Source organism: Paroedura picta, chromosome 4 (assembly GCF_049243985.1).
Source record: "Paroedura picta isolate Pp20150507F chromosome 4, Ppicta_v3.0, whole genome shotgun sequence".
Classification (NCBI taxonomy): Eukaryota; Metazoa; Chordata; class Lepidosauria; order Squamata; family Gekkonidae; genus Paroedura; species Paroedura picta.
This window is the reverse complement of record NC_135372.1, coordinates 58,517,202-58,543,136: the sequence shown is the minus strand read 5'-3', so window position 1 is coordinate 58,543,136 and position 25,935 is coordinate 58,517,202. Positions and strand designations below refer to the sequence as shown.

At 45.1% G+C, this 25,935-nt stretch overlaps 1 protein-coding gene across 1 annotated transcript in view; it reads left to right on the top strand.

The window, feature by feature from the left end:
- The first annotated feature begins 1,652 nt into the window (after positions 1-1,652).
- Positions 1,653-25,935, top strand: part of PLPPR5 (phospholipid phosphatase related 5) — a 95,894-nt gene continuing 71,611 nt past the window's right edge. Inside the window, exon 1 of the mRNA XM_077332987.1 lies at positions 1,653-2,809. Coding sequence (XP_077189102.1) covers positions 2,549-2,809 — 261 coding nt within the window. The 5' untranslated portion in view covers positions 1,653-2,548. The remainder of the gene's footprint in view (positions 2,810-25,935) is intronic.

Genomic DNA, 25,935 nt, shown 5'->3' with positions numbered 1-25,935 from the left:
GGATGCTGGACTAGATGGACCATTCATCTGATCCAGCAGGGCTCTTATATTCTTACCAACAATGTGTAAATTCTGATTTAACCATGCCACCTTTCCTCCTGGAAGTGATCTACATAGCTCAAAACACTTCTAATGGTTCTACCAATGCACCTGAATGAAGGTGGACAGGAGTCAAACATCACATACACACACACAAAAACTGACAGGTGGAGTTAAGAAAGCATATAAGGCAGTGCAAGAGGCTGGGACAATAAATGAAGAAAGTGAAGCAAACCTGTCAGTTCCTTGCCACAGTCAGCAATATGGAAGTAAAAATCAGACCTACACAGATTCTCATGGATCCTCCACTTCAACAAATCTCTTAACAAATCTAGTATCAAATTACATGTGGAAGACAGGACTGTAGATTGGACCACTGAAAAATGGATCCAATATTTTGCAGTGCTGCATCAGCACAAAAACCATGCATCTACTGCATCATGGGGCCACAATGGCGCAAAATCATAGTTGAAATACACAGATCCTCATGGATCCTCATGATTTTTGCACTAGATCTTCCAAAACTCAGCATAAGATCACCTATTATATCAATAGCCACAACTTAACCCCCCCCCCAAATCAGATCCACACCCTCATGACAATACTGTATAGAGGGAAAACATGGTTTCAAACCATGGATCCCAATGGATCCTCAGGGTTTTTGCCCCCGATCACCTCATTGTCCCTCGTATCATGTCCAAGCTTGCACCACAAAAATCATGGATCCATGACTGTGTAGCAACACCACAGAGCAAAAATATGACTCCAAAGCATAGATACTCATGGATTCTCAGGGGTTTTACATCGGGCCATCCCAGCATCTCAGCAGGGGTTTTACATTGGGCCGTGCACAGCTGGTGGTGCTTCAGAAACATGTTTTTACTTTGATGTGTGTCCACGAAGGTGTGGAGCTGTGATTTTTGTGGTGCATGCTGTGGCTGTTGCTATAATAGGTGATCTTATGATAAGCTTGGGAAGATGTAGTGCCAAAATCATGAGGATCCATGCATTTCAACTTCCTTTTTGCACCGTTGCATCCTCTCATGTGCCCTGGATGCATGATTTTCGTGATCCTGTCTATACACTAAGATACAGTGTACAGTACAATGGTGGTTTTATCTCGTTTCAGGCGAAAAACCGTAGGAATTCATGAAGATCCGTTTAAAATCACCTAGATTCGACTTTTGCCCACCCCCTAGAAATATGTAAAAGGGAGACGGGAGCGATTCCAGAAGGGCTTTTCACGTTGCGAGCAGCAGCAGCAGCAGCCCGGTAGGGCAAACAACTGCTGCGATCCCCCTTTCTCAGGACCCCCCCCCCATTCCCACCCACCCCCGATACCAGCAGGGGCTAAAGCGATCGCGGCTGACAGCTTCAGATTCTAAGCCCCTTTAATGCCGATGCGCAATGCCAGCGCTCGCAAGGCGCGAATTGCGAGAGGGGGAGGCGAAGGGGCTCCATCTATCCCTCGATCCATGCTGCTCGTGGAAGGCGGAGGCTGCCGAGCACCGGGGGGGGGGGCGGGGGGTGGTCGCGGCTTCCGCTGAGCGTGCATTGCATTTCGGTTCCCCAGAAAGAAACTCCAGTTCGTAATCGGGGAGGGGGGCAGGCAGGAAGAGAGGGGCGCGCGAAGGAGCCGTCCTCAGCCACCCGCCCACCTTCCTGCCCACCCTCTCCCGCTCGCAGGCAGCCTTGGCGACGGCACTTGCGCGCCTCGTCGGGGGCTGGCGCCGCCACTCCAGGCGAATTTGGCCGGGGCTGCCAGGCGTCGTCCCCACGGGGACCGTCCGGCAGGGGAGCAAAGGCAGAACTTGGGACGGGCGGGCGCCGAAGAAGCCGCTCGGCTCCTGGGCACCTGCTGCGGCCGGAAGGGCGCCGTCCGACCGCCTTGCGCTTTTGGAGGGTCGCAGTGGAGACTTTCCTTTCCCGGGCACGGAGGAGAGCTGGGGGGCGTGCGGAAGGGAGGGTCCCCGCGTCGCCTGCCTGGAAAGCACGGCCATCTCCGCCGCGTCGCGCCGCCACTGCGCTGGGATTAATCGAACCGCCTTAGGAAAAGGAGCCAAGATCCCGCGGGGCTCGCATGGAGGCAGCCCAGCCCGTGGGAGCCGCTGTCGCCCCGCCGGCTGCTTCGCTCCGCGCCCTCGACGCCCAGCCTCGCGCTCGCCGGCCTGGACCCGCCCGTCCCCCCCGGCCCTGAGCGCGGGGATCGCGCCCCCAGCCCCTCCCCGCCCAGCCTGCCGCCGGCCACGTGCTCGCCCGGGCGCTGGGGGGCCGCCGCCCGCCGACTGTGGCTCCCGCGCCGCTGGCCACGTGCAGGACCCGGGCCGGGGACACGGCCGCCTCCTCCCCTTCCCCTCGCGCCTGACCCAGCGCCCCGCGCTTCCCCTCCTCCTCCTGCTGCCGCTGCTGCTGCTCGGGACTCGCCGCCTCCTTCTTCGCCGGTGGATGCCGCCGGGGAGCGGGCGGAGCGCGCAGCCGGGGAGGGGGGCTGCCGCGGCCGCCGGAGTACATGCCAGTGCCCTCTCCGCCTCTGCTTCGCCTCCGCCTCCTCCTCCTGCTCACCAGAATGCTTTACTTCCAGATGGTGATCATGGCAGGGACTGTGATGCTGGCTTATTACTTCGAGTACACCGACACCTTCGCGGTCAACGTGCAGGGCTTCTTCTGCTACGAGAGCGCCTATCGCAAGCCTTACCCGGGCCCGGAGGAGAGAAGCGCCGTGCCCCCCGTGCTCCTCTACTCCCTGGCGGCCGGGATGCCCGTTTTGGTGGTAAGCCTTGCCCAGCCCCAGCGGCTGCCTTCCCGCCATCCTCTTCCCCCTTTCTCCACCCCCCCCCCCGTGGAGGTCGCTATCCCCCCCTCAAAAAAAGATAGCACCTTTTTGGCTTCAACTTGTTGACAGGGTGCCATCCAAGAGACAAAAAGGGACCAAGCATACTGAGGCACACTGTCCACACAGCAAAGGGGAGCTCCAGGGGGATGGGGGCAGCGTGGAGGGATGGGATGGCTGTCCGCTTTGGGGCAATTCCTACAGGGCTGCTTTCTTGCCACTCCCCATCTGCAGTGACTTCTTCCTTCCCGGATCTCTCCTGATTTCCTTAAGAGGCATCTCAGTCCGGGCTTCCGAGGGACCCACCACCACTGGGACACCTCTTTAACCTAGGAGACCAGTTGGAGCGTGTCCTCGGCTTTCTTTTTCTGTTTTGGCCAAGGCATTTTGAAATGCCAATTTCTTAAAAGCAAACATACCCTCCCAGGCTGGATTATTTCTCCTTCCAAAGCATGTGTTAGTCACATTCTGGTGGGTAGCATTCTGCTGCTGCTGATGGCCACATGATAATGTTTCAGCCAGTGGAAATGACAAGCATGGGCACTTTTGACAGTGGATGCCTCTTTAAAATGGAGCGGGCGTCGTTCTGGGTGTTTGCTTTGGTGTATTTTTGGGATACGTGGGTGAGATCGCTTAATGGGGTATGCATGTTTTGACACAGTGTGCAAGCTTAATCTTGCAAACCATTTGGTTTCCTGCAAGCAGTGTGTGTTTGGGGTGTGTTTTAGTACACTTCAGCTGGTTTCTTCTGTGTGTGGTCGGAACACCAACAGAAAAACAGTGAAACATCTGCCTTTGAACAGCTCAGTGTGCAAGTTGTCCACTGACAAGAGCATTAGCATCATTTAATAATCCTTGACCATATTGAACAGATGAACAGAAAACGGAGTGTCTGGCCATTAAGACTCGGTTATATATAGATTGTCACACACACATGCACGCTTTTATAAAAGTAAAATGTTGCACTGAGTTATTCTTGTACTCAATTCATTGGGATTCCCTCCCTTTTCTCATGAAGGCACTGCAGATGACAGTTTTTCAACAATGAAATTTATCCCCCCACCCGGAAATTTTAAAATAAAAATTTTAAATAGTTCCCATTATATCAGAAAGGCTGGTTGGAGTCTCCACTTTTCTCATAGTTGTAGGCTTGACGTTTCATAGGGATTTAAAGCTATAGACCCAACTTGTGCCCTAATCATTAAATAATTTGATGATGACATTGTATTTCCCACTGTTATTTTAAACATAAACCATAATGATGTGGGGAGGGATACCTTATTGTTAATTAACTATACAATTGTTTTCTCTTAATAACCCCCCTCCCAGGATTGAGTTACATTACATTGTGGTGTAAAAGAATGAAGTGCATACAGGTAGGGAGAAATCTTCCTCTAATTTTGGGAAAGAGGACAAGAACTACAGAGTGTAACACTGAAATAAAGTTTCATGATATGCATAAAATGGAATCATTAGCAGGGATAGGTAGTAAACACCTCTGTTGACATAATAAACAAAACTGACTTTCTTTATTGAAGATACCTTTCAAATCAGGTTCTGTGTATGAACACCATGCCAAGTCATGTGTCTTGGCATGAAATACATTTGCATCAGTCAGCAGGGCTGTATTGCTCACTACATAATCTTTGTGTTAAATGTAGTAGGATTCATGCAAGTGTAGTAATGATCCAGTGGTATATGACATGAACATGTGCTCTCTGTACAGTGATTTACAACTCTGCTCTCTGTTACCATGTGTGTTATTGCTCTAGGTTGCAACAGTTTGCAGCTTTATCTTGCTTTTGCTTTCTGGCTTACAGAAAACTAATACATTTATACTGTTGGCTTAATTATGCCAAACAATATAATTTTATATGCTAAGTTATACATGATTCATTTGATGTTGTGAAAAGTAAAGCGAGATGGAACATGAGCATATTACTTAGTGGGGAAGGAGGAACACATGGGAAGAGACCTAGTTTTTAATTAGTCATGTCACATGATTAACATAACTGAATGCAAAACATACTGGCAGGCAGGCTGTTTCCCAAGATATTAATTCTTAGATGCTCTGTTTCCAAGTTACATATTCACTTGTGGTTTTATTTGGTAATATTTAAAAGTAGCCACTGAAGAATTTTCCCTTTTGTAGCATACAGATCTCAGCATTACAAAGGGCAAGTAGCAATATCCAATCTGAAATTCACCTCACTGAGTTGGATCTGAACCTTCTTGGGGTATCTTAGACTACTTCATAGAGTTGTGTAGATAAAATGCAGAGATTAATAAATAAAATGAGGATACTAATGAGATGCAAACAATGTATATGAAACAGGTTGCTATATTGGCTGCATCTGTTAGTCAGTTAATTGATTAGATTCATCTGTTTAAAAATTTTTAATAGACTCAAAATGTGTCCCTGATTAATCAGGCAGCTAATTTTAAAAACATTTATAATATCTTAGAAACGTGTTCTCCCCTCATTCACACAGGAGGAATGTCTCTTCTACAATGAATGTCTCTTCTAAGAGAATACCAGTTACAGTGTATTTTAAAAATCAAGTACAGCATTAAGGAGCTCCCACTGTTTCTGGCTCTCTAAAACTTATGGGGTAAGGCCCGATTTGGACAAGGAACATAGCAGGGAAGGGGGAGTGATCGATTTGAAATGGCCCAGGGAAATAGCTGTTTTCCTAGTTGGAAACCCATACTTTCCCACAACAGGACAACATGCAGATTAGGAATATGGCACTGGAGTGGGGGTGCTTAACCCTCCCATGCTATGGTCCCAATCTGAATTGAATCCCCCAATATATACAATTGACTTTTTAAAGAGAAAAGGGAACAGGGAACTTCAGCCCTAAAACTGTTAATCAATATTAATCCATTCATTAGGCTGGGCAAGTTATGTGTGCTACACAATACTTTAAAGCAGTGGTTCTCAATCTTCCTAATGCCGCTATCCCCTTTGGGTTGCTAAGGCTGCCCTGCTGCAGTGCCGATAGCCTTAGTGACCCAGTGGGAATCATGGCTTTAGGAAGGAAAGGAAAGGGGGAAGGAAGGAAAGAAAGAAAGAAAGAAGGGCGACGTAGGCTTGAAGATGATGTAGGCAATACTGGGGCTGTTCCCCCCCTTTTGCCCAATGGTGCCCCTCTTACGTGGCAGTGCAGCCACCTGAGTGGGAGTCCTGAAGGCAGTGCAGATGAGGCCTGGGCATTTCCCCTGCCTACCTGCAGCCACCTAAGGTGGTGTGGGCAAGGCCTAGCTGTTCCTCTTCCTGCCGGCATGCACAGCCACCTGAGTGTGAGGCTTGGAGGTGGACACAGGCCACATGCTGGCGGGTAGCAAGCGGTGAGGCCTCACATTTTGGGTCTCCCTCTCCTCCCTGCCTCCCCATGGAGGTGACCCCCCATCCATGGTGCCTAGGCTGGGGATTCCCTCCCAGCTCCCACCCACTGGTGGTAGCATGGCAGCAGTGGCCTTGGCAACCCCTGGGAGAAGGGTCAATCAACTCCCCTAGGGGTCGCAACCCCCAGGCTGAGAACCGCTGCTTTAAAGGTTACCAGTTGGAGGATGGACCACTTATTGGCTGGGGCTGCTGATAGGTTACATGCCTATCACTGGCAGTCTTCAAGCAAAGATTGGATACACACTTTTCTTGGATGCTTTAGGATGCTTAGGGCTGATCCTGCGTTGAGCAGGGGGTTGGACTAGATGGCCTGTATGGCCCCTTCCAACTCTATGATTCTAATATTGTTCTTACATGTCCATCAAAATATTGCTCTGCAGTTCATTTTTTTCCAAAGAAAGGAATTAAAGGGGCACCCTAAAGAAACTATATTGATTCCTACACAGGCTAAGAATAAAATACTATTGTTTGCATGATCCCATTTTGAGTTGGGTTGTCGTGCTAGAGTAGGGATTCCCAATCTGGGCTTCATGGATCTTTGGGGTTCCGCAGGTGCTCTGAAGACGGTCTGCAGCTTTTCCCCTCTTGCCTTAGTGGACTCGGCCACAAGCTAGGGAACTGGCCATTGCTCCCTCTCTCCTCCCGAAAATAAATGAGTTCTCTCATGGGGAAGAACCTACTCCTGTCTTAAACCACCTACTATCTCCCTCCCACTCATTCCTCCTTGAGTCTGCCTGTTAACATTGGGTGGTGATGTCACTTCTAGTGATATGTCACTTCTGGGGGTGTGGTAGCAAGGAGTGGCTAGCTGACATCACATCTGGGGCTCCTTGAAGCTTGAACAATTATTTCAGGGGTTCAAGAGGTTGAAAAAGGCTGTGCCAGAGGGTTGGGGATTTTGTTTAAAAATTTTCCCCAACCAGAAAAGCGGAGAGTTCTGTGGTGATCAGTAAGGTAGTAAAATCTTGAGCTTGTGTTGGAGAAAGAGGTATCTATGATGACAAAAATTCTCCCTTCCCCCCAGCTACAACTGTTTAGGAATTGATTTCTTACGTGTAGATATCTGGCCAGATTTCTGATCTGGCTTTGAATTTGAAATCCTAAATTAAGGCAATTTAAATGATTAAGCAAGGATTTCTCAACATAACATTGAAAAATCTTTGAAAAAGAGTTCCATTTTGATAATTTCTGGAAAAAATTGTGTAATTTTTGCTTACCATGAATATTTCTAGATGCGGTTTAATGCATATCCTGCTGTGGCCTATGGAGTCAAATTGGGCCATGACATATTGTGTTACTCATAAGGAGACAGTTATAAGTTAGTGGAGGCGTCACTATAAATTACTCTCTTTCTTTCCCTCCCTGCCTCTTGGCTTGCACATTTATCCATAGGGAAACATTGCAAAAAGACTGCTTGCCCAAATTTTAGAGCTGGTGGCAGGCAAAGAACCCATTTCACAGTGATCTGATGTTCACTCCTTTTAGAACTTTTCAGGATCAAAATGTGTATATGTGATTTGTACCCAGAAGACTAAGCCAATGCAGGCTGTGCATAGTAAGGAACTGAGAATTTTCTTTAAGTGACTGAAGTACTTAATATCTAAAGGTTACAATATGTCAAGATATTTTTAGAACTTCTATTATGTCCTGAAATCTCTTTAAGAGAAAATAAATGTGCTCTTGCTGAATTCCTGTCTGAACAGTAATACCAAAATGGAAGCTTTGAGTTCAGTGTTATTTATGGTGTTTTGCACAGGTTTTTTCTCTCCTCTGCTCAGTGGGGCTGGTCGCTTTTTCAGCTGCATTATGACAGCTAGTAAATATTCAACAGTAGGGTTCTTCCCTGCTCCTCTAGTTTCAAAGGAAAAAATAATCTTTTTATGGGACTTATATAGTACTGCTTTACTAATCTTGGAAGAAAGAATGTGAATTGAAGCAACATGCAATTTATAGTCCATCTAATGTGACTAAATTTTTCAAGTAGTCATAAACTTCAAGAATACATTAAAAAAATTAGTATTTGGTTTTGTAATTAGCTGCTTTTTTGAGACAAGTTTTTCTTAAAGTGGAAGCAAAATTATACCATTCTAATTCCACTGAAGTCAGTAGGTTTAGAAGAGTGTAACTCTTTAGAATTGTGCAGTCCATGGGTTACTAGGAGCAATTGGGGCCAAAGAAACACAAGTCCAGGATGTCCTTGCAGCAATGAAAGCTCACCTGAGTCCCGTTGCTTTCACTCAGAGCCATTCCACACCGGGATCCATGTAGCAAATTGTTTGCTGAACAAAAAATTGCCATTTTAAATAGTGGAATTCGGCGTAACGCATACCTGCCTTTGTAGTGGAATCCAGTTGCGTTTCTATCGTTTCCCACAAGGTTCCGGTGTCTGCAAAAATTGCTAGCCAGGAAGCGCTATTGCTAAGCTGTGTCCCGCCCCTGGCCGACAAGCAGCCAATGGGCGGCCGTTATCATGCTCCCAAACAGCCCCTTTCCCTTTAAGGAAGTTTAAAAAAAAAAACACCCGTTGCGACGAATATGCGTTGATTCGTTGCAACGGAGAGACCCATCCAGCTAACAGGTGGTGTTTGAGCTGCCGTTTCATCGTTGCCACGCTCCCCCCGAGTGAAAAAAAAAATCCCCCCCCTCACGGGCGTGATTTTCAGCCGAAAACAGTGTGAAAATAAAGTGAAAATAAAGTGAAAATAAACCAGCAAACGTGCTTGTGCTTGGTGACTTTAAACAGAGGGGCTGCAGCCAGGGAAGCCTCGCTGGGTAAACGAAGGCTCGCTGGTGCGTTGATCTCCGCTCGCTCGGAGAAAAAAAATGGCGATCACTTCGCTGGAAGATCAGAGGAGAGAGCCAGGGGGAGGGACTTTGCAGAAACCGCAACAATGGTAACGCACAGAACTTTCCCGCTAGTGTTGCAGATTGGTTGCAGGAGTGTAGCGCTTTCCGGAGGGTGAATCCACTTTTTGGGATTTCCCTGAAAGCGCTACAACGAAGTGCTTTTTGCAGATCGGTTTCAGGAGTGTTGCAGATTGTCATCGACGTTGTGCATAATGGCAAAACTGTAGCGATTTCAATTAGTAACCATTGTGCTATTTTGGACGAATGCGGAATGGCCCTCAGTGTAACCTGCCTCATAGGACTGTTGTGAGGATCAAATGAAGGAGGGAAACACAGTGTGCTCACTAAGCTCCTTTGAGGTTAGAAGTATAATAAACTGCCAGATGAAGCTACAGAAAAAGAAGCCCAAACAGACCTGTATTCATCACATTCTGTAGACGTACGGCTACTCAGAATTTACCTTTCACATTCTTAAGTTCAAACTCTGCATGGGGCTGGAGACCCATGCATGGCTCCTTAAATATGTACTTCAGCTGCAGAAGGAAGACATTGGTGTATGTGATATGAATTCCCTCTTTCCTCTGTCTCCTCCTTTTAGCCTTGTGAGAACCAAGTGGAAGAAATTGTAGTATGCTTGCTATCTTCCCTTCTACCAAGAGCAGCCTTTCTCAACATTTTTCCTGTTGCAAAGACTCTGAAACATTCTTTAGCTTTGAGAAACCCTAGAAGTGGCACAATCATGCAGAGAAGCATGGCCCACCCAGGGCCCTACCCACCTCCTCCAGGCCCATCATTGGCCATTTGGAGAGGGGAGGGCAGGGCAGGTTGACATGACTGTATATTATCCTATCATCCAATAAATGTTTAATAAATCCTAGCTATTGGTGGCTCTAATATTTTGGAAAAGCCACTCTGGGTGGAAAGCCACTTGAGCCTCCGGGGCGAGGTGGGATATAAAATAATAATGATGCTGATGATGCTGTCCAGGACACCTCCGGGTGCCCGTCCTGTGCTTCTACCTGCATGGGCCAATTCGGGTGTGTCCAGGATTGGGCCAGCCCCTGGAGTGCCCGCCTCCAGAAGCCAGCCGCGAGGCACTCAGCCAGCCTCACGGCCAGACGCTGCCTGGCTGACGAGGAGGGTGCTCCTGTGGTGCCATGCCTTCACCACCAATTGGCCCACCCGCCAGCAGCCATGATGGGCCAACCGGAAGTGCAGCCATCGCCCCACCCACCAGCAGGACTACCGCCTCGGCTGCCACACACCAGTCCAACCAGCTCCGGGACCATTGCCCCAGCCAGCAGTGCAACACCCCGCTCGACCACTGCGCACCCTCCACTTGACCTGTTGGTCCCACCATGAACTGCTACAGTAGGTTGGGCGCCAGCACCCCTCTCTGACCCTGGTTGGGAAAGCCTGACCTAGAGTTTAAAGCTAGGGCAGTGGATTTCTGATCTGGGAAATGATACAGGTTAAGCACTATCCTTTCCCAGTGCCATAACGCTGTTCCATAATCACTGCCCTGGTAGCTGTGTTTTTGAACCCAAACTAAATCCCTTAGGATCCAAATCTAGAACTCACCCCCCTATCACATGTCCTGAGTGGATGCTGCAAGACCATCCAAGGTTAGCTTAGCTTTGGTTGCTAGCTACCAAAGGCAAGGAAGTGGAATCTTCAATAAAATGTAAGGCTATTATTACCCACAAATCTTATGCAGACAAGAACCAAGACAAGAGTTGCACTGTTAACCTGTCTCAAGCAAGATAAAATGGGCAGGCAGCATACGATGTAACAACAACTATTTCAGCATCATCAGACGTGAGGAATGTTCATGGATTTAACATCACATTCAGATCTTCCATATCAGCTCATACTGTTTGCCCACAGTTCTTTTAAAAGAAAGCTGCTTGTGGTGTCACCTGAGAGTTGATAAATGGGTTTTCAAATGATATACAAGCCTGTGTCAGTTGGCCATTATTCTTGTATACTGCAAGGTGTCTTTTTCATGGCATGTCAAGTTTCAGTTGGACTGAATATTTTCATTAATGTGTTTAGAATCAGAATGCCAATCATTATTATCTCTGCCAAATGGGCACCAGGGAGGATAATGTCTGACAAATTGATTCTTTTTATAGCTTATTGTAGCTTGTTCGGCCAGTCTGTAAGCTGAGAGTAGATTTTGCAAACAATTATACACTAGTGTTGTGGGTGTATAGGCCAGTGTGGCCATTTAGGATGTTTATTAGTGTTGTAAACGTATGAAGTGTATGGTATGAGCTGAGATGCCAAACAGCATGATTTTAAATGAATATTTAAAATATATATTTTTGTGGAATTGACAATGTTTACCAAACTATAGAAAACTGAAAGTTTATCAAGTTATAATCATGGCTTTTCAGGAGTAAAATATAGTGTAATCTTCAGTACTTCATCAATTCTAAAGAATAACGTGATCAGCTAAAAGGAATGGACTTGCCATGAAACAATGTTGTATAGTGTTTAGAGTGTTAGCCTTTGAGCTGGGATCTGTGCTGTGGGAACTTGCTGGTGAACCCTGGGCTGGTCAAATATCCTACCTCCAGGGTTGTGAGAATAAAGTGGAAAATTATGGAAGCTGCTTTGGGTGCCCAGTGGGAAGAAAGACAGGGTATAAATAAAGTGCATAAAGTAAATGATCACGTTAAGTTATCCCTATCTTTCACTCAAGTAGCTCCCTTTTCTCACTTGTATTCATACAGTTAGGGCAGGCTTTCTCAACCAGCGTTTCATGAAACCCTGGGATTTCTTGACATCCCTGGAAGGGTTTCCCAAATGGGTGATATGGCCTTGACAACCTGCCCCTCCCCCTCAAATGGCCAATGATGAGCCTGGAAGGGATGGGGAGGTGCCCTGAGCATACACACAGCTATGCTTCCCAAACATATTCAGCATGATTGTGCTACTTCTGGAGTTTCTCAAAGCCTGAAGAATATTTGAGGGGTTTCTCAACAGTAAAAAAGTTGAGAAAGGTTAGTTAGAGTATGACTTCCTAATTCTTCAGCTACTTAGCTTGGTGCTGGGCTATGGTGGGGGGAAGGGAAGCGTGTGCACAGGTGCGCCAATGGGCGCACCTCCCTCCCCCCTGCAGTGTGGCGCTCACTCAAGCCTAGGGGAGCAGGAGGCCCGAGGAAGAGGAAGAGTGGCACTCGCTGTGCGGGACTCACCGGTGGGCGCAAACGCACATTTGTGCCTGCGCCTCCGGTGCTGTGGGGGGAGGTGCGGGCACAAACACGCAGGGGCGGCAGCTCTGCGCAGGCACGTTTGTGTCTGCTGGTAAGTGCCGCGTAGCAAGCACCGCTCTCCCTTTCCACCCCCCTGGTCCCCAGGCATGAAAAAGGTTGGGGGCCACTGTACTACACCATGCTGAATAATCTGTAACTATATTTGGGTTAAAAATAGATACAATTATCTTGTGTGGCAGCTGTTGCCAAGGAGTTACTAGCTTATTATCCCTGAGAAAAACTATGGAGATTTTGTTGAGAAGCAGAGGGGGGGGGGGGTCATGAGAAGGGAAACTATCAGGAGTTCCAAGCCCAATGAAATCCTCATGAGTGCAGACATATCAGATGCAGCTTCATTTGGAAACCTGTCCACAGCGTTCTTGTCTCTCTTCCATCAACATCTAGCTGTGTTTTACTAAGTGTATCTAATTTGTGTTTACTTTCTCTAGTAACATCTAAAAGGTAAATTGCTGACCACATTCTCCACTGTCTTGCTTAACCGCTGTCTTTTGTGGGTCTGAACAATTAACCATAGAAGGGAATAGAGGGGGAAAGACATTCCTTTGTCACAATTAAAGAGTATATCTAAGTTCCTGTCTTGCCATGGGCAGCCCAGGATAGTCTGACCTTATCAGATCTCAGAAGCTAGGCAGAGTTGGCCCTGGCAAGTACTTGGTTGGGTGACCACCAAGGAATCCCAGTATTGTTATGCAAAGGCAGTGAATGACAAACCACCTCTGAATGTTTCTTGCCTTGAAAACTCTACCTATGGGGTGGCCATAAGTTGGCTGCAACTTGATGGCAAACAAAACAAAAAAAAAACTGGAACGTTTTCTGTTCTTTATAGATCCCTGGCAAAAAAAGGAATAGCATCTGACTCAGCCTCAGATTACTAAGAGTTTCTTCATGTACAACGTAGCACTGGTATTTATCATGACTAAACTCTGGAGACATCTGCCAGAGAACCTGTGTTAGCCTTAGTTCCCCAGCACATGCCCACTAGGTTGGTAGAGCTCTTCACATTGTGTTTACTGCAAGAATTTTTGTAGCATAATAAATTCAATAATAATCTCCTTTATTGCGCTTACCTTGTAGAGGCAAACTGGAGCTTGGGTGGTTAAAAGATAAGGCTAGGGAGAAATGATTGCACAGCTCTTAGTGCCTCCTTCTTTTGTCACACTCACAACTCATTTTTAGTTTCTTTTTTTTAATTGTGACTCTTAAAAAAAGGGGTGATTGCACTCAACACTGTTTCTAAGTTTTTTAAAAAGCTGCCTTGCAGTCTGGGGGGAGGTGTTCAAGTGTAGGGTTAAGGGGCACAATGAAAACAAAGGTGAAGGCAGACACCATTAAAAAAAAAACATTTTTTTGAAAAGGGAAATTGAGCAAAGCATGATGAGAGCTTGCCTCAATGTTGCAACTTTCAGCCTGGGTAATAAGTGGAGAAAAGCCCAATTGTAGAAATGCTAGATTCGACTTGCAGCATCTAAAGGAAATCCAAAGCGAGGCTAAAGCAAGGAATGTTTGCTAATGCGGAAATGGTCTCTGAGTGGTCTGTGTGTTTGTTTTGCTGTGAAATGCTGGAATGTACAAATGGATCTGATTTTCTTGGAGAGGGATCCAAAAATAGACTTTTACTAAAGAATAGCTGTACTGGTCTTTCATATCAAGACAACAAGAAAGTGGTGGAATGTTAAGAGACTATAAGCTGTTTCATGAGTTTCCAAGAAACAAGGAGATGTGAAGTATGCACTGCATTTCGTCTTCCCATCATTCCAGGATTTATACAATTTAGGGAGAGAGATGTAAGACCACTTGCAGCTATAGAATTTCCTTCTTGCTTGGAAGCCCCTGACTTCTAACTTGTTTATGGGTTTGAGGAAATGTATAAAGAGCAGTATGTTTTCTGCCATGTATGGCCCTCTGGATCCCATCTTAAATTATTTATTACAGCATAAAATTTCCGAGCAAACGGCATATGAAATTTTATGGCACAATAAACCAGCTAGTCTCTAAGGTGCCAGAGTAGTTTTAAGACTTACTGTAAGTAGAAATGCTGCTTGTTTTCTGAACATTATTGATATAAAATGTGTGCAATCTGTCCTGAATTTTCCCCCAGAATGAAAAATGTCCAGATCCTGTTTTGGCTTGACCTAATTAGAATATTAATAAAAGAGAGAATTGAGAAACTGATACATCGTTTATTTAAAATACTTTATTTCTATGCCATTCAGTTGGTCATTCATTCTGGACTTTGTGGATCAACTTGCCTTTGTTTTTCAACATTTTTCCCCAGCTGGGTTTACTCATATGTGTAATCCTGTGGAGAAAGGCATCTTGACCTGAGGTTTGCCTCTCCCAGATCCTTGCACATGAAAATCTGTGTGAATTAACCCTAAAACTGTATGTACTAAGGGTTTATCTGGCATACAGGACCCATACTGCTCCACGTGCCTGCATTGTGTCCTATTCCAGATGAAGCTGGGATGTGATGGTGATGCAGACAGTCTGATATCATTTCAGAAGGCAGTTGCAACTAATCTATGTCAGCAAAGTGCCAACAAGGGCACGGATTGAAAATAGAGTTTAACATATAAAAACCATGCTGTGGCAGGAAGCTTAGTTATTTCTTTTTTTGGAAAGGGTTTTTGAGGGTGGGTGGCAGTTTGGAGAAGCCAGGCCAGGCTGTGTTGGGGGCCGCAGAAGTGGGAGGACTAGGTGGCTTGAGTGAGGCAGTGAGCAGGAGTCGGCGGAAGTGACGCTCGGGAGTGGTTCCAAGGGGCAGGGATCTTGCTGGATTCATAATGCACAGTATATTGAGATGCTAGTGAGACTCAACACACAGTACGCTCAGCCTTTCAGAGCATGTTATGGATTTACTTTAGGATTTCTTTCATTATGAATCTTTTAGATTATAATTTTGGTTTGTATGTTTGGAATCAAAGCAGTTCGATTGGTTTCTGTATGTACAGGCAACCTTGCAGTCAATGCAGAAATGAGAATGCTGATTTTGTAACTCAGCTATGAAACTTTCTGAAGTTACTCTGGTACTTAATGAAACATGACACATGATTCTATTGTCCCTCAACAGTACAGAATAAATGTCTATACTCTTCTTTTAGTGAACCAATACTTCATCTTATCTAATTTAAAAATTGAGCAGTCCAGAAGTAACACTCAAATGCTTTTAAGATTCTCTTGCAAAATAAAAATCTGTTTTACTTTGCTCAGAAATAGACAACTTCCTTGGCTAGTCATAAATGGAATAAGTTCTGGTTGATGTGTTTAATCTGTATGCAGACCGTTATATATATGTATGGGGGGATTTAAAGGGTGGTATCAGGAAATTAAACTGAGCAATAAATTAATTATCTTATATAGGAGCATCTAACAAGGATGTATTTTTGTAACCATTTACATTTGCAGTTCTTATTTATGCTTTTGATAATGTGAACAAGGATAAGAAAGTGTTCAGTGTCGCTCAGGCAAGCTGATACAGGTCACAAGATTTGTTTTTATATGTGAGGTTTTGCCATTAAAAATTGACAAGTAGAACACATTGCATTTTACTGACATGTTATCAAGATTGCATTTTGAATGACACTCACTTTAAGTAGGGTTGTCTACCTCCAGATTTCCCATTATTACAACATCTCCAGATGACAGAGATCAATACACCTGGAGAAAATGGTGGCTTTGGAAGGTGAACTCTATGGCAAGGGTAGTCAACCTGTGGTCCTCCAGATGTTCATGGACTACAATTCCCATGAGCCCCTGCCAGCATCTGCTGGCAGGGGCTCATGGGAATTGTAGTCTACTGACATCTGGAGGACCACAGGTTGACTACCCCTGTTCTATGGTATTATAGTCTGTCCCCTACCAAACCCACCATCAAGTTCGCCTCCCAAAATCTCTAGGTGTTTCCCAGCCTGGAGCTGGCAACCCTAAGTTTAGCAGTTGTTGTCTAGGGGGCCAACACTATGGATCATCTTGGATCATTTAAGTTCACATGACAGCTACACAGGCAACTAAAACAGCAGTCTCTGTATTTTGAACTCTGTAGGGAACAACCTTGAATTGCTTTGTGATTGCTGCTGAATCAGTGCTGCTGTTAGTATCAATTTCATTTTGTCAGCAAAAAAGCTTACATCCATGGCCGTAGTAGGTATATGGAATTCTAGTTTAGCATTTAAGAGTCTGCCTATCAGAATGGCTTAGTAGATCCATGTGATCTCATTTGGGTGGAAAATAGCATCAGAAATGGTATTGAAATGTTACATAGGGCTTTTTAGTTTTTTCTAGTGTGTTAAGTACTATTTGCAAAATAGTTATTTCCTACTATAAGTGTTCTTTCCTAAAATAAAGCCACAGAACATTGCATTTTGTGTATCCTTGACTGGGGGAGGGGAAATAAATTTGGTAGGAAAAGAGGCAAATTCCGTTCATCTCACATTTTATGAGACTGTTTTAAAGCTGTTTTATGCTGTCATTCTCTTGATGAGTTTTAATGCAGGGCTCAGTTTTCAGTATTGGGTTTTTAATTGTCAATGACTTTTATGGTGTATCTTTATATTTTGATTTACTTCATAAACTCTCTTCTGTGGAGAGGCATAGGGTGTATGTGTGTATAAAGCAGGCTTTCTCAACCAGGGTTTTGTGAAACCCTGGGTTTTCTAGATGCCCTGGAAGGGTTTCTTGAATGGGTGGGAATTCATTAATTTTTGTAATATTTTTAAATTAAGTATTTATTGGGTGATATGACCATATATGTTCATGTCTACTTCCCCCTCAGACGGCCAATGGTGGGCCCGGAGTAGGTGGGAAGGGGGGGGGCAGGTGGGCATGTACACAGCTATGCGTCCTAACCATATCCTGCACCATGACCCCAGTTCTGGGGTTTCTTGAATCCTGAAGAATGTTTCAGGGGTTTCTCAATGGTAAAAAGGTTGAGAAAGGCTGGTATACGGTGTTGTCATGTCACAGCTGACTTGCAGCAACCACAGCAAGGGGATTTCAGGGCAAATAAGAAGTAGAGGTGGTTTGCCATTGCCTTCCTCTTGATGCCATCCCTCCAAATACTGACCCAGCTTAATTTTTGAGATCTGATGAGCCTGGGCTATACCATCCTGCCTTCCCTCCCAAGAGGCACCATAGAACTAATAAATATGGGATAATTTCTGAATTGTCAAAGCACACTAACTGCCAAGTTCTAAGAATTGCTGTGATTGCATCTAACTGTTTCAAATCAGATGTGCTGATTATTTTGTCAGTGCACAGTCTGAAAAAAAATGTGCCAGTGTTTCAGTGTTGCTAATAATGTACGATTGTGTGCAGTAGACATGGTGTTAGGCTTGGATGTGTGAGACTTTGCTATTGCCATTCATCTGTGACATTTGCTAGATGGTTGTTATCCTGTTACTGTTTCGGAAGCCTAATTTCACTCAGGTGGTAAACCTATTTCTGGACTAAACCAGTTCATACTTCAGTTGCAGGTTTATGTGACAGAAATTATTTTAAATTTCCATCTACATAGAAAATCAGAGGTAGATGGGTTCCACTGACAAGCTAGTGTTCCTGTGTGAAGGAAATTGTTTCTGGATTGACGAAATGCAAATCTCTACTGCTATCAGGCATCAATAGGATCCACCGCAACTTACTAAACCTGTTCCTCAAATCTTAGTCCAAGAAAATCTGGCTAGTTCTATAGGCATACAGAAAGATAGTGTGTGTGTTAATTTTTTATACAGAAAAGAGCATAATAAAATCTTAAGGAAAAACTTGTACTGAAAATTCAAAACTTTTCAGACTCAAATATTTTTCCTATGTAAAGGGAGGCTTCATTTTAATTTCTGTTCCACAGTCGAGGCTTTCTACAGAACATTTAATGTACCAAATCACATTTTTTATAGGTATAAGATAAAAGGCTATGTTCCATGAAAATGGAGTGCCACATGTGTATTATTTTTATGAACTGGAATGATTGGTAAGCAAATGGCATGGGAAAAATGAAATAACACGTCTCCATCTGTTCTAACGGAGCACTGCAGGATTTAATGGCAATGTGGCTGTTTAAGGAGAACAGATGAATGTTCCAGGTTGTTCAGACTGACATGCACTCTTAGGGTTTTTCTACCTCTTAGGTTTTGCCCATGGAGGGAAAGATCTATGAACATTTTCAGCCTTTTCTATTGCTAACTTGGTTGTATTAGTTCAATGAATAATGCACCAGAAATGGCAGTATTCAAAGAGCTGGGTTTTTAAATGGTATTAAACAGTCCTGTGTTTAAAACTTTAGTATTGTACAGTCTGTAATATGCTTGCTTATAACCACTGATGAACATAACAAGAGATTTTTCTGTAGTGAAAACCATAAACACATGCTGTAGCTTCTTTTAGGATCACCATATTATAAGTAATCTTTATTTGTTATAGAATAGTTATACTACAAATGTAAATACAGTAGCCACAATAGTCTCTTGAAACAAAAGATCCAGGGACCAATGAGCAGCACTTTTATTAGAGCTAAACGTGTCTTATGGAAGCTTTCTAGTTTCACAGAGTATTCCTATGGTTATAATATTTTTAAAGCTAAAAATTGCAGAAATATATTTTTATAGGGAGCAAATTAAGTGGCCTGTTCAATTTGTTTCATTTTCAAGATAGTTATGAAAAAAAGTTCTCATGTTAACTGAGTGAGAACTGTGCAAATAACTGGAGGCTATACAGAATTGTGGTGACCTAGTTTTCCATTCTGATGGAACTCCAAGGAAAGCAGGCCAAATTATATATTAATCTAGTATCAAAGCCCATTTAAAAAAATTTTTAAATGGGCTTTGAAAGGGGCGGCAGGCAGGAGGGCATGAGAGGGTGGCTGCGGCTCCCTGTGGCCCGCAAAGCGAGCTAAAGAGAGGGGAAAGCCTCCCCTGGCGGTGGCAACAGGGCTTAGCCCACAGGAAGGCTCCAAACTCCCCCCCCCCGGCTCCCTCCCAACAGGAGCTTACCTGCAGGCTGCAAAGTCCTGTCGCTGCCTCTCTCCTCATGGGCAACAATGGAGGCCGCAGCCACAAGGCTTCTAGCAGGCAAGGAGGGAGAGTGGGAGCTGGAGGGGGAGGGCCAATCAGAGTAGACCTGGACAGACAGGGCCCCAGACAGTCTCCTCCCAGGAGGCTGTTTCCCAAATGTATAAGGGAGCAAAATAGTGTTAACGATAGTATAAAGTCACAATAAATAATACAACACAAACAAACTACCGTTTACTACCCAATAAAATACGAATTGATATTATAAGCCAATTATTGAGAAGCTATTCCACAGTTCAGACCCTCTTGTGGCGCAGAGTGGTAAGGCAGCAGAAATGTTGTCTGAAAGCTCTGCCCATGAGGCTGAGAGTTTGATCCCAGCAGCCGGCTCAAGGTTGACTCAGCCTTCCATCCTTCCAAGGTCGGTAAAATGAGTACCCAGCTTGCTGCCGGGGGGTAAATGGTAATGACTGGGGAAGGCACTGGCAAACCACCCTGTATTGAGTCTGCCATGAAAACGCTAGGGGGCGTCACCCCAAGGGTCAGACATGACCCGGTGCTTGCACAGGGGATGTTGTTGTTGTTGTTATGTACGAAGTCGTGTCCGACCCATCGCGATCCCATGGACAATGATCCTCCAGGCCTTCCTGTCCTCTACCATTCCCCGGAGTCCATTTAAATTTGCACCTACTGCTTCAGTGACTCCATCCAGCCACCTCATTCTCTGTCGTCCCCTTCTTCTTTTGCCCTCGATCGCTCCCAGCATTAGGCTCTTCTCCAGGGAGTCCTTCCTTCTCATGAGGTGGCCAAAGTATTTGAGTTTCATCTTCAGGATATGGCCTTCTAAAGAGCAGTCAGGGTTGATCTCCTCTAGGACTGACCCGTTTGTTCGCCTTGCAGTCCAAGGGACTCACAAGAGTCTTCTCCAACACCAGAGTTCAAAAGCCTTAATTCTTTGACGCTCGGCCTTCCTTATGGTCCAACTTTCGCAGCCATACATTGCAACTGGGAAGACCATAGCCTTGACTAAACGCACTTTTGTTGGCAGGGTGATGTCTCTGCTTTTTAGGATGCTGTCTAGATTTGCCATAGCTTTCCTCCCCAGGAGCAAGCGTCTTTTAATTTCTTTGCTGCAGTCCCCATCTGCAGTGATCTTGGAGCCCAGGAAAATAAAATCTGTCACTATCTCCATTTCTTCCCCATCTATTTCCCAGGAATTGAGAGGGCCGGATGCCATGATCTTTGTTTTCTTGATGTTGAGTTTCAAGCCAACTTTTGCACTCTCCTCCTTCACCCGCATCAACAGGCTCTTTAGTTCCTCTTCACTTTCTGCCATTAGAGTGGTATCATCTGCATATCTGAGGTTGTTGATATTTCTCCCTGCAATCTTGATCCCAATTTGTGACTCCTCTAATCCCGCATTTCTCATGATGTGCTCTGCATACAAGTTAAATAGGCAAGGCGACAGTATACAGCCTTGCCGAACTCCTTTCTCAATTTTGAACCAGTCAGTGATTCCATGTTCAGTTCTCACTGTTGCTTCTTGACCTGCATATAAATTTCTCAAGAGACAAATAAGATGCTCTGGTATTCCCATCTCTTTAAGAACTTGCCACAATTTGTTGTGCTCCACACAATCAAAGGCTTTAGCATAGTCAATGAAGCAGAAGTAGACGTTCTTCTGGTACTCCCTAGCACAGGGGATACCCTTACCTTATTCCACAGTTCAGCAGCTAGACAAATATCAAAGAGCTTACAAACTGAAATTGCTTTCAAAGAGAGCCGCCTAAATGTCTGTAATGCTGAAGCCAAGCAGACTTCTTTGGGGAGACTTTCTTGTGGCCCTCCTGACTTTAGATTATTCCTCCTGACATTACAAAACCCACCACCCTTCAGCACCCTTCACGACCCTTTGTTGAATGATACATAATAAACACCTGTTGAATCTTCATAGCCTTTTTGAGGACTTTTTTTTTTGCAATGTACCATTTCCCCTGCTTATTATTGATTGTAGATGTTGCCCTTGTTTTCTTAGTTGCAATATATTTTATAATGATTTTGTCACAATTATCTACATATTACATTTGGAATTACACACATCAAAAAGCATAAACCAAAATACAAATGAGAAGTGTATTGTTAGCTGGCAAAACAGGCTCCTGTAGATAGACTCCAGCAGATCCGGCTGAAAATAACAGCAGAAATGGTATTGGAAAAGTCAGGAACAGAATGTAGAACTTTATTACATAGGCTGGACTACTTTACATTCTAGGCTCTCCCTCTTGTGTCCCCTTGAAGTCCTTCCAAGCTTCCTTTTGATCCCTGAACCAGAAATTTGTCTTATAAGAAGGAAATAAGGGTTTGATGTTTTCATCTCATTTGTATTTGGGTTCATGCTTTTCAATATGCATTGTGCCACTTCTGTTTTTTATTCCTGTTTGTGTGCAATCCTTTACTCCCTTTTCTCTTTATCAGTGTGCCTGCATAGACAAAGTTTTTCTTTGTAAAAGGGAGAATATCCGAATTGCATACATTTCTTGCCTCAGTTCTAGTGTTTCCTTCTTGGACCTGCACTCAGGCCCTCTTTTGGACTGTAGCAAGAGAACATGGATGTTTCCCTTTTTGTAGCGGGCCTCCACAATTTCAACAGGGAGTATAAAGGGCAGCCATTGTGAACATGCTTTTAAAAGAGCACCGATGAAGTGGTTAATGTACATATGGTTGCTCACTCTCACTTCATGGAAATACGAGGAGCGTGTCTGGGTAAGGTGTGGTCTGGTGAGAGAAGAGACTTCAGCAGGGAAGAGATACCATAGAGTCTAAGCTGCCCTTTCCCTCGTGGGAACTGATCTTTGTCACCTGGAGATTAGTAGTAATTATGGAAGAATTGCAGGCTACACTTGGAGGTCGGCATCCCTAGACCCAGTCTGTAATACACCATAGCATATTTACATCTGACCCTTGTATTCCAAAACCTAGTGAGATATATCCATGTATGGAACCTTGTTGGGAAATGGCTGTGTTTATTCGGTACAAGATACTTGAGATGATGCTGTGTACTCATGCATGGCTTGTGTGAAGGTCTTGATGTGCTTCAATGTTCTTTGTTTGCACAATAAACAAAGGTTTGGATCTCACTGATTACTATTCCACAAGGAAGCAAGGAAGTTTTGTTCTACTGATGAAAGTGCCTTCCATTCGTGGAAACGATTGGGAGGATCCATTAAAGAGGAATAGGCTAAGGCTGGTTCTTTAAAAGGAAGTTAGTACCTTCTGTTCCTTTTTGCCAACTGTGAGCAAATGTATTTTTGTATGTGTTAGTACAGGGATGAGCTATTTATTCCTGAACAGCCCACACAGACAAATGTGGTTCTGTTTTGTTTTTCTTGGACATAGTATAACCAGGTAAACATTTCTAAGTGAGGCTCACTCTCTGGTTTCAGCTTCTTCATGCCTTGCTTTAAAAAAAACTTTATCAGTACTACCTTAATTTGAGAGCCTCTTGTGGCGCAGAGTGGTACGGCAGCAGACATGCAGTCTTAAGCTCTGCCCATGAGGCTGGACATTCAATCCCAGCAGCCGGCTCAAGGTCGACTCAAGCCTTCCATCCTTCCGAGGTCGGTAAAATGAGTACCCAGCTTGCTGGGGGGTAAACGGTAATGACTGGGGAAGACACTGGCAAACCACCCCGTATTGAGTCTGCCATGAAAACGCTAGAGGGCGTCACCCCAAGGGTCAGACATGATCTGGTGCTTGCACAGGGGATACCTTTACCTTTACCTTTACCTTAATGTGAAAACACTGAACATTTCCTTTCATTATTTAACTCCTGTAATCTTTGTCAGTTCACACACTAGCCTAGCATGTAAACTATATACATAGGGAGTATTGATGCTGTGTCGTCCTCAACCCCCGGTCCAGAGACCAGTCCTGGTCAGTCAGTACCGGGCCGTGGCTCCTCCTCATCCTCCTCCCTGGCTGCTGCTTCGGGGGCTGCCCTACCACTCTGCCGCCGGCTCACCTTTGGTGCTCTCTTGCGGTTGCCATGACTGGGGCTCCCCCTTGGCGTGACACTGCACAGCTGCTGCTGGCAGCACCGCCCAGCGGGCGGCGGGAAATCAGGGGTGTCTGAGGGAAAGCAAGTGGAGCAGGGGCTCAGGTAGTGGCGACGTCCCTCGGCAAAAGACTATCCCCCCTGGCCCCAGTAAAATTGTCAAGTGTTGACCGGTCCCCGGTGATAAAAAGGTTGGGGACCAATACATCCTGGCACACAGTGCCTCTGAATTCTTTTCAGAGCTCACTGTAAAAGGATATACCCAAGTACACTCTGAACCAGGTCCTCCTAATGAACTATAATTAGGATTGCCAATCTCCAGGTGGAATCTGGTTGGAATTACAACTCGTCTCCAGACATCAGATATCAGTTCCCCTGAAGAAAATGGAAATTTTGGAAGGTGGACTGTATGTCATTATACCCGGTTAAGGCCATTCACTTCCCCAAACCCCATGCTCTCTAGGCTCCACCCCCCCCCCCCAAATCTCCTGGTATTTCCAAACTCAGTGCGGGCAACCATAGCTAGAATTCTCATTTCCCATCTTTATTAAATGTTCACATACTTTCAGCAATGATGAAATAGATTACTCTGAAGAGATCATCTCTTTTACAGAGAGTGAAAGAACATACGTGAAAGAAAGATTAGAACAAGAAATCTTTTAGCTCCAGTAGATCACAAAACGTAACATTCTGTTTTGCTGTCTTAAAAAAACCCCAACACAATTCAAAGGCTGAGAACTGAATACAAGATCTTGTCACTTGGTATTTTGTTAAATGATTTCTTGTAGCTTTGATAACTAAAGACTCCCAGGTCAAAAAGTCAGGTTAATATTCACTTTTCAGCAGTTTAGTCAACCATTTTGTATTCATGATTTTTGCCAAATGATGTGCCCAGCTACAAACAGCATTATGATTGATGCACCTGAGGAACCTTCTGCTTTTTGGTCCAGGCTGATCAAGCCAATGACAGATCTCAGCATTAATCTGTCTCTCCTGTCTGCCAGTGTGGGCTGCCAGTGTGGTGTAGTGATTAAGAGGGGCAGCCTTTGATCTGGAAAACGGTGTGCTTTTCGGCACATTGGGCATTATTACATGAAGCCTGCTGTTTGGCAAAGCATGAGAAATAATGGTGACTCACTGGCACTCCACACCTCTTGAGCTGTCTTAAATGTTTCTCAGTGCTTTTCACGCGTCTTGCTCTCCTCACTGAGTTTTCTCAGCAAAACGGGGGGTGGGGTGGGGATCCTGGATATATTCAGGAATTGCTGGTAGACCTGAAAGCAGCAGAGGTGGGAACAGCTTGCTCCCACCTCTCAGTAGTTTGTAGGGTTTTTACTGCAGTCCTTTCAATTTAAAGGGACAGCAGAAGACAGCACAAGGATCAGCTGTGCCAGGGTGAGCATGCTGTTCCTGCCAGCTCGGATTGGGACTGGCTTCTTGTATAGCCTGGCTTAAATTAGGCTGCAGAATAAACCAGCACCAGAAGCTGCTGTGCTGCAGGGAGCCATGGGTTAGCCATGGCAAGCAGATCCTGGGGCCAGCATATTGATGGTGAAAGAGAAGCCAAGTCAGGCCCAGAATCGGGCTGGCTTTTTTTAAACAGGTATTTTTCTTCTTGGATCTACAGGAAAAAATTCGGGATTTTGGAAAAATACTGGATTTTTCAGAATTACTTTTTTGGGGAGGGTCCCATAGAACAAAACGAAAAATACCAATTACGAATAATTGTACACCCCTAATAATACATTTTAAGAGCCTCTTGTGGCGCAGGGTGGTAAGGCAGCAGAAATGCTGCCTGAAGCTGTCTGGCCATGAGGCTGGGAGTTCAATCCCAGCAGCTGGCTCAAGGTTGACTCAGCCTTCCATCCTTCCGAGGTTGGTGAAATGAGTACCCAGCTTGCTGGGGGGTAAACGGTAATGACTGGGGAAGGCACTGGCAAACCACCCCATATTGAGTCTGCCATGAAAACGCTAGAGGGTGTCACCCCAAGGGTCAGACATGACTTGGTGCTTGCACAGGGGATACCTTTACCTTTAATAATACATTTTGGCTGCATGCATTAATCTTCTTATCTCTTGTACATGGTATCAAGGTATTTTTTCCCTAAAAACCTCACTAGCTCTTCAAGGCAAAAAGAATGGGATAGAGAGAAATTACTGTACATCTTTAACACTTAGCTGGTCTGGCCCCCAAGGAACCTGGCGAGGGGCAGTCTGGCACAATTGGCACTAGTCTGCCCCTGACTGCCGCCAGAAGAGGAGTTTGGTGAGGCTGGGGGAAGAAGGGAGTTCCCTGGCCCAAAAATGCCTACTGAGCCTTGGAGAGGCCACAGCAGGCCTTTTTGGGGCAGGGGGAATGGCTGGCGGGATGGCTGCTGGGTGTGTGGGGGCAATGGGGTTCCCTCCAGCACTCCCCCCTGCTCTGCAAAAGGCCTGCCATAGGCTCTCCAATGCTTGTTGCAAGATTTGGGGGCAGG